This window comes from Callorhinus ursinus, unplaced genomic scaffold (genome assembly GCF_003265705.2).
Source record: "Callorhinus ursinus isolate GAN/ISIS: 27379988/994484 unplaced genomic scaffold, GSC_fseal_2.0 scaffold1, whole genome shotgun sequence".
NCBI lineage: Eukaryota > Metazoa > Chordata > Mammalia > Carnivora > Otariidae > Callorhinus > Callorhinus ursinus.
The window spans coordinates 7,963,206-7,975,480 of NW_027397063.1; the positions used below are offsets into that span (position 1 = coordinate 7,963,206).

At 38.1% G+C, this 12,275-nt stretch overlaps 1 protein-coding gene across 5 annotated transcripts in view; it reads left to right on the forward strand.

Moving 5' to 3' along the window:
* The first annotated feature begins 1,025 nt into the window (after window positions 1–1,025).
* Window positions 1,026–12,275, forward strand: part of LTN1 (listerin E3 ubiquitin protein ligase 1) — a 62,397-nt gene continuing 51,147 nt past the window's right edge. For 4 of the 5 annotated variants that reach the window (XM_073891446.1, XM_025872447.2, XM_025872466.2 and 1 more), the window contains exons 1-6: window positions 1,026–1,186; window positions 6,659–6,862; window positions 7,363–7,461; window positions 7,958–8,188; window positions 10,085–10,137; window positions 10,830–11,010. In XM_073891446.1, coding sequence (XP_073747547.1) covers window positions 1,145–1,186; window positions 6,659–6,862; window positions 7,363–7,461; window positions 7,958–8,188; window positions 10,085–10,137; window positions 10,830–11,010 — 810 coding nt within the window. In that variant the 5' untranslated portion in view covers window positions 1,026–1,144. Of the gene's footprint in view, window positions 1,187–6,658; window positions 6,863–7,362; window positions 7,462–7,957; window positions 8,189–10,084; window positions 10,138–10,829; window positions 11,011–12,275 lie in introns of those variants that run through there. The other variant, XM_073891460.1, reaches the window with a different exon arrangement.

Consider the following 12,275-nt stretch of genomic DNA (forward strand, 5'->3'; position numbering starts at 1 on the left):
CCTAACACGGAGCCAGTTGAATAAAGGAGAAATAGTCTGCAGAGTCTCAGTATCATGGAATTGAGTATAAAGTGGTATGTGGACATGAGAGACAGTAAGTAGCAATGTGTGCTTATGTTTCCCTAGTGTCATTGAGAATCAAAATCACTTAGTACAAGATCTGTACACTTCAAATTTTATTAGACTTTTCTAAAAATCACACTTAACAATTTTGATACGAAAAAGGGGGGGATTTAGAGACTATTGCCTAGAGCACTACTTCAAATTTTAACAACACCGAGGAATCTTGCTAAAAATGCAGAATCTGGGGTGCCTGGGTGGCTCAGTTGGTTAAGCTTCTGACTCTTGATCTCAGCTCAGGTCTTGCTCTCCCCTCCCCCTTGGGCTCCACGCTGGGCATGGAGCCTACTTTTTAGAACATGCAGAATCTGATTCAATAGTCCTAAGGTGGTCCCGACAGTCTGCATTTTTTTTTTTTAAAGATTTATTTATCTATTTGAGAGAGAGACACAAGCAGGAGGGGTTGAGGGAGAGAGTGAGAGAATATGAAGTCCACTCGAGCTGAGCACAGAGCCAGAGGCGGGGCTCAATTCCATGACGCCCAGATCAGGACCCCAGCTGAAATCAAGAGCGGGTGGCTTAACCAACTGCGCCACCCAGGGGCCCCTCTGCATTTCTAATAAACGCCCAGGTGATGTGAATGATTGCATTTTAGGTCAACCATTTCCCTGTTTTCACAGCCACTACCATGTCATTCTTCTGCTACCTTTATGTGAAAATGCCCTTATTACGGATCATCCCAATTGCCTACCCGCTAAGAGGGGAACAAATCCCGCTCCCAGAAAGCGGGAAAAAAGACAAGATTTGAAGCCTCGGGGCTCAAGCTTGGCCTCTTATGAGACATGGATGACGTCACTCAGACAGGCGTGGCTCTAGTTGTGACGTTTCCGGCGGCGGATGGTGAAGGACGCGGCGGGAGGCGGGGGCGGAAGTGGGGGGGGCAGGAGGGCGGGGTAGGTGGCGGAAGGGGAGGGCCGGGAAAGTCGCACTAGTCCGCCCTTTTCCGGCGTGAGGGGCCGGAAGTTGTGGCCTGGCCGTGTCAACTAGGGGGCTGCTGGCTGAGAGTGCGGCTGAGACCGCGACCATGGGCGGGAAGAACAAGCAGCGGACCAAGGGGAACCTGAGGGTGAGTGTGGAGGGACTCGGCCGGCCGGGGAGTCCTCATCTCGCAGCAGCTGGTTCTACCACGCGCGCGTCCGGAGGGCGTGTGGAGCGCGGCTGTAGGGAGGCGTGTGTTTGCGTGTCGAGTGTGACCTCTCTGATGTGTGTGCGTCCCCCCGAACGGGGTGCGTTGTCTCTGAGCAGATTGGGGATTTGTGAGAGAAAAGATGTTCCATGCCAGAGCGGTCTCCACCCGAGCACACATCCTACAGTTTCCATTAAGGAATGGTTCAGTATCCGTTTCAACTGGAAGGTTACCTGGCCGGGCTAGCGGGGGTGGGGGCGGGTGGCACTAGGAACAAGGGAATTGGGTAGAAAGCATTTAAAGTGAGCCTGGTGTGCAGGGCATCTCGGATCATGTCGCTCTTTTGCTCAAAAACCTGCTGGGGCTCCCCAGATTCCTCGGGGTAAAGGCCAAATTCCTTACGATGGTGTACAGGGTGTGTGGTCAGCGTCTGGCCCCTTTCTTTCTCTGGCACCATCTTCAGCTTCCTCCTTTCTCGCTCCATCCCCACACTGTCCTCCTCACCGAGCCTTGACCTTGCCTGGCAGGCTCCCTAAGGCTCTTTTTTTTAGGCGGCAACAAATTTCGTTGAGACACCCCAGTGAGGTCTGTCATGATCGCCCTATTTTAAATTGTAGCCTCCCTCTCCGTGTGCTCCTTTCCTGCTTTATTTTACTCCTCTGCACTTAGGACTTCTCACATACTATATGATTTACTTTCTTCATTTACTGTCTTGCTTCATTGGGATGTATTATGAAGGCAGGTGTTTTTATGAAGGCTGTTGTCCTAGGAGCCTAGAACAAGGACTAGCATATAGTAGAAGCTCACTAAATATATTTTTTAAAGATTTTATTTATTTATTTGCGAGAGAGAGAGAGGCCACAAGCAGAGGGAGACGGAGAGGCAGGCTCCCGCTGAGCAGGGAGCCCACCACTGGGGCCTCCATCCGTGACCCTGGGATCATGACCTGAGCGGGAGGCAGATGCTTAACGACTGAGCCACCCAGGTGCCCCTAAATACTTGTTTAAAGAAGTGAATTAAACTTATTAGGGATGTTATTATATTTTTATGGTATTAGGCTTGTTATGGCACAGTCCAATATTATGAGAGTGTATTTTTCCTGCTTCTGATCAAATTCTAGTGATATCCATACATTTTCTTAGATCTGTCACTTGATCTGTTTTTGGCAGATAGTACCAACTGTAATAATAGTAACTTGCCTTGTGTTGGTACTGTGTTAAGCACTTTACTTGCATTCTCATTTAATTTTAATTTTTTATTTGGACAATTTTTTTATTTTTTAAAATATTCCAAACATGAGGATAAGTTGCAAAAATATTAGACTGACAAGCCATATGTTTTTTACCTAGATTCATCAATTGTTAATATTTGGTCACATTTGTTTTCTTTCTCTAAATATATGTATTTCGCTGAACCATATGAGAACTAGTTGCACATATCATGACACTTAACTCCTAAGTACTTCAGCATGTATATTCGAAACAAATGCCATTCTTCTTCATAACCATGAACAGTTACAACATGCAGAAAATTTAACTTCAGTATACTACTACTATCTAATAATAGATAACATTGTATTCAGATTTCTGTATAGATCTCAATAATGTTCTCTATAACTTGTTTTTAGATACAGCATTTTTAAAAACATCTAAGATACAATCAAGGAGTGATTCCATTCATTTAACCCTTTAGCTCTATGTAGTTTTCCTTTGGAGTTTTTTTCTTTTCTTTTTCTTTTGAGGGCAGTTCTTTTACAACAGGGACAATTTAGAAAAGTCTAGGGCAGTTGTTTTGCTTAATTTAGAATTGTCTGTTCCTTATGGTGAGATTCAGGTTAAACAGTTTTTGATAGGAATGCTTCATAGATGATGTGCCATCATCAGTGCATCAAGAGTGTACGTGTTTGTCCCATTATTGGTGTTATTTAATCACTTGGTTAAGGTGATGTCCATTGTAAAGGTATCTTTCTGTTGGCTATTAACAAATAATATGGGGAGTGGTATTTTGAGACTGGGAATAATCTGTTTTCTCACAAACTTTCACCTAATGATTTTAGCATCCTTTGATGATCTTGCTGGAATCAATTTAAATGGTTTAAAATTTACATTTAATTTTGACAACCCAAGTAATGGCTTAGTAACTTACTATTTTCTCATTTTAAAGATGATGGTACTGAGGCTTAGAGAAAGGGGAAGTTGCATAGTTGAGATTTGAACTTAAGAATGGCATTCTAGGGGCGCCTGGGTGGCTCAGTCGTTAAGCATCTGCCTTCGGCTCAGGTCATGATCTCAGGGTCCTGGGATCGAGTCCCATATTGGGCTCCCTGCTCAGCGGGAAGCCTGCTTCTCCCTCTCCCACTCCCCTTGCTTGTGTTCCTGCTCTCCCTATCTCTGTCTCTGTCAAATAAATAAATAAAATCTTAAAAAAAAACCCTATTAAAAGAAAAAAGAATGGCATTCTTTCGTCCAACAGAAGACTTTGAGTACTGAATGCCATGTACTCAAAGATCATAGACATGTTTCTTGTTCTTGAACTATTAATTTAATGATAAACATATAAGTAAGCAAATGATTATAATATATTAGAGAATTATGATATGGGTATGAGTAGAAAGAAAATGGGAGAACGGAAAAAGAATGATAATTGACCTGAGGGAGGCAAGCATTGAAAACAAGAGTGTGTTTTGAAGGTTGAGTAGGAGTTTGTCAGGCAATGAAAAGGAAGAAGAGGTTTTCAGGTGGAGAGAAAAGATTACACAAAGATCAGATTGTGAAAGGCATAGCATATTCAGAGAACTGTGAATTCACTTTGGGACTGGAACATAAGTGGTGGTAGCAAAATTGGGAGAGGAGAGGAGGAACTGTGACAGGGGAAGAAAAGAGTGTAAGGAGATAAGCCTGGGAAAAGCTAAGGCCAGATGGGGAAAGACCTTGTAAGTCTTCCTGAGTTTGGCCTTTAAACTGTAGACTCAGGATTGCCACCTCTACTACTTCTAGAAGACAGGCACAAAAGAATGAAGTAGGTGTAGTGTAAGAAAATTAACTTTCAGAAATAGAATCAAGGTTCTTATTTTTGAACTGTGGGTATAAGCATTTAACATGCAGTAGAGGAAGTAACAAGAAGAAGTAACTATATTTTAAACTCAAGGTAGACATTGAATAAAAGATACAATTAGTATATTTTTGAAGTAATTTGTTACTTTAAAACTGGAAGTTGGAAATCTGGTACCTTTTATTCTGTAGGTAGTTATCACTGTCAGCTTGGATATTTCAGGTCAATTCAGAATTCAGCCTTGAATGCTTTGGCTTTTTTAAGATGTTTTTATTTATTTATTTGACAGAGAGACCACAAGCAGGTGGAGTACCAGGTAGAGGGAGAAGCAGGCTCCCTGATGAGCAAGGAGCCTGATGCGAGGCTCCATCCAGGCCCCTGGGATCATGACTGAGCCGAAGGCAGTTGCTTAACTGACTGAGCCACCCAGGCACCCCCTTTTATTTTTTTAAATTACACTCCACGCCCAGCACGGAGCACAATGTGGGGCTTGAACTCACAACCCTGAGATCAAGACCTGAGCTGAGATCAAGAGCGGGATGCTTGACCTACTGAGCCATCCAGGCACCCCTTGACTCCTTTAGCTTTTAGCATTAATTTTTATACGATTTCATTATTCTATTTTATAATAAAACTGTTTATAAGTGATGTTATAGATAAAATTCTGATGTCCTAATGTTATCATAGTTTTCAGAATTGTATTATAATTCACTAATTTCCATTGTAGCTGTTTATCCATGTACCAGTATTGAGAAAGATGAACTGAATAATGTTAGTTCATTTTAAGAAAGTTCTAAAATAGAGAACCGTTTTTGAAATTAGTCTTAAATGCTACTGTTTTGAGAAACAAAAAGTAATTCAGGTTACCGTTATCATTTTCATTTCTGGTCACTCATTTCAGTTTACAAAGTAGTCCAGATTATTTCTTGACAAATGAGTTTCCCAAACACAATTTTGCTAGGTATGAGCAAATAAAATCATACATTTGGGTAGCTCTTTCAACCATTCTTAGAAAGAAATCAGAAACAGATGAATTTATTTATTTATTTGTTTGTTTGTTTATTTTTTTTTTTTAAGGAACAGGTGAATTTAAATGGATTCTAATGTCATCCTGGACATTGAACTGAGGCATTTTCTTTCTTTCTTTTTTTTAAGATTTACTTAAAATCTTAAATAGAGTGCGCGTGAGCAGGGGGAGGGATAGAGGGAGAGGGAAAGAGAATCTCAAGCCGACTCAGCGCTGAGCATGGAGTCCAGCACAGGGCCCGGTTTCACAACCCTGAGATCATGACCTGAGCCGAAACCAACAGTCGGAGGCTTAACGGACTGAGCCACCCAGGCATCCCAGAGGTATTTTTCTATTAGATGACAATGAATGCGTTACGTTCTTTGAACAGCTTAAATATATTTTTTTTTTTTTTGGTCACAACCAGCCCCCTTAGCTTTTTGCATTAAGTAGCTACTATATTGAGTATCCATTTAACAAACTACTGACTATGGTTCAAAGGAGTGTATCTTAAATCCTGACCATTGTATTGATTTTATGTCTATAGTAATATAATTTGTATCCATTATAGCTCAAAGAAGTTAGGGTAACTTTGAGTATGTAGAAATGAGTGTGTCTGCCCTCAAGGAACTCCTAATCTTAGAAAGAGCTATTGTTAGACTTGTCCCATGGTGGTTGTTGAGTGGATGAATGAAAAGATGTAACTCATGTGTGAATTAATTTTATATCATTACATAGTACACATATGTGTGTATATATACTCTTTATACTAATTTGGAAATTAAAATTTTTATAAAATAGTACTTATTCTTACCATATGTGATGCATTCTGAGTTTTAAAGTTTTATTCTATTGTTTGAAATGCTGTCATTACCCATTAAGTTGATCATCATGAGCCACTAATGGATTGTATCCAATTTAACCAACATTGTTCTGATGTTTAGCAGACCAGGAAATAGCACTAGGATCACTATTGATAGGTTCTTGGTGATGGGAACATTACAGGAGATGAAATCTTAGGCTAGGAAATAAAAAGTTCTCAAATAAGGGTGCCTGGGTGCCTCAGTCGGTTAAGCATCTTGCCTTTGGCTGGGGTCATGATCCCGGGGTCCTGGGATCGAGTCCTGTGTCAGGCTCCCTGCTCAGCGGGGAGTCTGCTTCTCCCCCTCCCTCTGCCTCTCCTCCTGCTTGTGCTCTCACTGTCTCACTCTCTGAAATAAATAAAATCGTTAAAAAAAAAAAGTTATCAAATAAAAAGCCTGTTCCTCTCTGAGAATTGTCAAGGACAAGAACTCAAAGTTAAATTTTGAACACTTCCTGGACTCTGACTTTTTTTCTCTCAACTTTCTTATCAGCCTTCAAACAGTGGCCGAGCTGCAGAACTGCTTGCCAAAGAACAGGGAACGGTGCCTGGATTTATTGGTTTTGGAACATCTCAGAGTGACCTAGGCTATGTTCCTGCTATTCAAGGAGCTGAAGAGATTGACAGTCTTGTAGATTCTGATTTCCGAATGGTGCTGCGGAAACTTTCTAAGAAAGATGTCACGACAAAATTAAAAGCAAGTTTTATGTTTTTCATAAAAATGATCAAGAAAATCCTTTTGTTAGAATAAAATGTCATTGGTATATTTTATGTAAAGAAAAATGAGCAATCGTTTATCACTAATAAGTTCTTTTACAATTGTACTTTTTTCTGACACATAGACTTAAGCTTAGTTTTTACCTTTTATTTTCTGGGCTATAAATTAGTTTGTTGTTCTACACTTATTTGAACCACTTTGGAATTCTGGGTGTATGGTTTTTCCCATTAGAGAATGTGATTTTGACCCTATAGCATTAAATGGAGTTTTTGTTTGTATATATTTTATTTAAAAAAATGAAAAGTTTCTATTATAGTATGTTGTGAAGGAACTCTTCAGATTAGTCCCATACGGCATAAACAGAAGCAGTGTATTCTCCCGTTATATAAAATAGACCAAGCTTCTATAACAGAATAAATATAATCAATAGACAATGTTGTGGCTGTTGATCCTTAGTAATGTTGCTAATTTATTTTTAGGCTATGCAGGAATTTGGAACCATGTGTACAGAGAGAGACACAGAAATTGTAAAAGGAGTCCTTCCATACTGGCCAAGAATTTTCTGCAAAATTTCACTTGTAAGTATTAAAAAACTTACACTAGTTTTTTGTTGTTGTTGTTATACAGTTTTTGATTGAAGTCATGGGGACTGTTACATTTATATGATTCATTTTTGGTGAGGATTATAAAATGTTATGTCAGTATTATGCAGATTGGATCATGTTAGTTGTATAAAGTGTATTGGGAGTCTGTTTTCAGAAATTAGGTAATTACTAGAGAATTACCTAGATACTTTCTAGTCATAGTAAAATTTGACAGTTTAATTTCTTTGCATGTTTGCTGCAAAAGAGTGAGTGTGAATTTGAGGCTATCTTGAATAGTTTTTATCTCATTGCAAGAAGGGGAAAAGGAAAAATTAATCAAATTTCTCACAATTTTTAAACTTAATAATTTTAGTTGAGCTCTGCCCATAGGTGAATTCTTATTAATGGGTCATCATAGCATATCCAGAAATGTCTGTATTTGTATTTTTATGGGCTATAGCTATTTTAAACCATGTTATATTTTTATTAGGATCATGATCGCCGGGTTCGAGAAGCCACACAGCAGGCTTTTGAAAAACTTATCCTTAAAGTGAAGAAACACTTGGCTCCTTATTTAAAAAGTTTAATGGGCTATTGGCTAATGGCTCAGTGTGATACTTACACACCAGCTGCATGTGCAGCAAAAGATGCCTTTGAAGCAGCTTTCCCTCCAAGCAAGCAACCTGAAGCCATAGCATTTTGTAAGGATGAAATTACAAGTGTAAGTTCTTGGAACTGTTCTCTATTTTTTTCCTCAAGTATTTAAGGGATATAAGGCATGTTATAATGATAGCTCTTTTACCTGGCCTTGTGAAGGAATAAGAAAGTGGTGTTTAACAAAATTGACCATTTTTGATTTTTAACATAAGTAACATTTTGGATTGAATCTAAGTTATTTAAATTTTTCATCTTTAATTTATAAATATTAGTGATAGTACCTAAAAGATTTGGGTTTATGCTTTATGTTACAAAATCTGAAGAAAGAATACATCTAAAAAATAAATCTAAGTTTATTTTCCCCATATTTCCAAATCAGTACATGTATACAGATCTACTTCATTCTTTTTGTTGACTTTCTGATATGGATGCACAACAGTTTATTTAACTCCTTTTATATTAATAAACATTTGGGGTTTTCCCTCAGTTTTTTATTATAACAAACACTGCTTCAGTGAACATTCTTGAATAGATCCCTTTATACCCTGTGGAGTGATAGTAGAATTTATAGTAACCATATGTTGGGTCAAAGGATAAGAACATTTGTAAAATTTTTATAGATGGTGATAAATTGCCCTTCAGAAGTCTGTATAAATAGGCTTACCTATTTGATCTTTCCACCTAACACCTCTCCTACACACACACACACACACACACACACACACACACACACATACACACATGCATTCTAGTTCCCCATTTAAGTTCTTGGTTCTTCTATTCTTTATTTTTCAGGTTTACCAAGTTTGTTTTTCTAGGGATGGGGTTTGTAGCTTTAATCATATTCTCAAAGGGAGTTGTCTAACCCAAGAATCATTGGTTTATTTAAAATATCAAGTATTAAGTGTTGTGAGAGTGAAGTGTGATGAGTTGGAACACTAGGAGTTTTAGAAAATAGATTTTGAGACAACTAATTTGGCTATTCAGGTTTTCATTTGGTTGGTTTTTTGTTCTTGGCTTTGTTATGGATGGATAACTGATCATTGAATATGTGGATTATTTCCTCCATTATTCTTCCTTTACTTGGTTATGTCACAGTTCTTACAGGTACTGAGTTTGAACTTTCCCAAGTTCAAAACCAATTTTGTAGAGAGGAGTTAGGCAAATGAAGACCAAAATGTCAGATTTATAGTTATTACATTATACTGTCTATAAGAACATAGGCTCCAGGTCATACACACAGTGGGTTCTAGTCCCACTGTGCCATTAGTTTTGCATGTGACCTTGGGCAAGTTCCTGTGCATCCATTTCTTCATCTATTAAAGTGGAAATTGTACTTTATTGAGTAGTTGTGAGGATTAATTTAGTTAATGGATGAAATGTATTCAAAGCAATACCTAGCATGTGGAAAAGCTAAGTAAATGTTACCTGTTGCTATTGCTGATAAAAGGGGTCCTAGAACAGTGGGTTCCCTAGTCTGCACCTTGGAAGTAGGCAGACTTACCCACTTTGAATGGAACCTTAGACATTTCTCCATGATGAAGCAGAGCACAATGTGTGGTCTCCTCTATGAGCTGGGAGGCACTCAAAAAGAGGGGAGAGGAAAACAACCTAATTTCTCTTCCAAATTTACTCATCGGGAATTCTACTTCACTGCTGTGTACAAGAGGAATGGAGGAGCAAGAGACCAGGAGTATTTAAGGGAAAATTCCTCTTGACAGGTATTGGAGATGTTCAGAAGAAGTACCCTCTCCTTTTTACCCCAAAAGCAGTCAACCTTGGGGATTGATAGGGAAAGAAAAATAGGTAAAATTCAGACCTTTTAGTTTTGCTGCTTAATTTGCTACTTTTTTGGGGAAAGGGTGAAAACTTTTAGGTCAGATAAGGTTTATGTTCTAACTGTTCACCATTGACAGTCCAATAAAATCTCAAGGTTATGGAATTCCCCCCTCCTCCATAGGTGCTGCAGGATCATCTTATAAAAGAAACACCTGATACACTCAGTGACCCACAGTAAGTGATGCTCTATCTATGTAACTCATGTTAAGAATTTGTTTCACTCATAGGTAATAAGACAATCACTTCAAGGTCACATTTTTTAAAAAGGGATTGTAAAAGTAGAAATGAAAATACTTAATATAATGCTATATGCCAGGTGCTGTTTTAAGTGTTTTTACTTGCAAGTTGTCCTATTTAATTTGAATTATCCGGGAGTTACGTGTTTTGTTCTTTTACAAAGAAATATTTTTATGTTTTTCCCACATTTACCTTTTGATAGTCCTAGCAGAAATCATTTTAGGGTCTGGTTGAAATAGTGAAGAACTATGAATAGTTCTGTTGAAAGAGTAGTAAAATGTCCCATTTTATGTACAAATAAAACTATGAGAAGTTCATAATGGAAAGTAATCTTAGATGCACTGATACCCATTTCCTAGAATCATCTTGCTGCTGAGAGCAATATATTTGCACACTTTTTTCAAGTCACAGCTTTTCATCTACTTTCACCTTGTAGTAGTTGAAAAATATGTGATTAAAATTTTGTGTGTTTGTATTTTAAGGGAGGAGGGTTGGCACACGGAGGTAGATTGTAGAAATAAAGCAACTTTAGTAGATACTTAATGATAAAACATTTAAAATAGAAGTGCCAAATATGTAATTTGGCTTATTTTCAATCCTTACATTATTTATTTTCTTTTCACATCAAGAACGGTTGCAGAGGAAGAAAGAGAAGCTAAATTCTATCGGGTTGTAACTTGTTCCTTATTGGCCTTAAAAAAATTGCTTTGCCTCTTACCTGATAATGAGCTTGATTCTCTGGAAGAGAAATTTAAGTCTCTTTTATCACAGAATAAGTTTTGGAAGTATGGAAAACACAGTATACCTCAGGTATCTTAATCTTTTATTGTAAACATTTCTGTGATTCCTTTTTTCCACTCTGATATTGTTAGTTTTATATTTTTGCTTTATGCTTATTATTTATGTTTAAAACTTTGTGAACACATCTTTGTGGTTGGGCTGAATTCCTCTTTTACTGCAGTGTTACTGTATTTTCACTTTTTTATTTAGTTATTTAGACCTCAAATTCAGAGTTACGTTATCACACTCCTCTGTTCATGGTGCTTTAAAATTGTTGCTTTGTGTGAGGCTCTTCTAACTTAATGCATTTTTTTCTCTTTTGTCTCTGCTTCCCTTTTCATCCTCCACTTCTACCAGCTAACCATTCTAAATGTGCTTAGTGTATGTCGTTTTGTATGTAAAGTTGATGCTTGTTATTCATGGTAATTAGGTTATATGAAAAACCCGTAAACATTGAATTAGTGAATACTGAAGCATTGCTCTTAGCGGAAATACAAGATTAGGTGTCTGCGAGTCTTTGGTCACATTTTTCTCAGTTGGTCAATGTATAACCTTGTTTTATGTATGTTTGTTTAAAGACATCTTAATATATGTTGCTGATTCATTAACATTGAACTCCTGGACAATAGCACTAGAAGTCATGCCTGAATGAAGCTTATCTAATATGCATTTTCTCTGTTAGGCACATCATTGCCCTTTTGCATGTATTTTTAATTCACATAAATGGTATTATATTTTGTTCTATTTATTTTTTACTTAGACTTTTTAAAAATTTTTTATTGTTATGTTAATCACCATATATTACATCATTTGTTTTGGTGTAGTGTTCCATGATTCATTGTTTGTTCATAACACCCAGTGCTCCATGCAGAATGTGCCCCCTTTAATACCCATCACCAGGCTAACCCATCCCCCAACCCTCCTCCCCTCTAGAAACCTCAGTTTGTTTTTCAGAGTCCATCATCTCTCCTGGTTCCTCTCCCCCTCTTACTTACTCCCCTTCATTCTTCCTACTTAGACTTTTTAAGTACTGGGTGGCTCAGTTGGTTAAGCGTCTTAACTCTTGATTTTGGCTCAGGTCATGATCTCAGGGTTGTGAGATTGAGCCTTCATTGGGCTCCACTCTAAGCATGGAGCCTGCTTAAGATTCTCTCTTTGAAAAGAAAGAAATCAAAAGTACTAAAATACTTTAAATCTATCATGTTCTTATATGTATATTTGGTCCGTGCCTTCTAACTGCTGTGTAGTACTCAGAATTGCATGCCTTCCATTTTACCCCCCCCCCCCCCCATTCT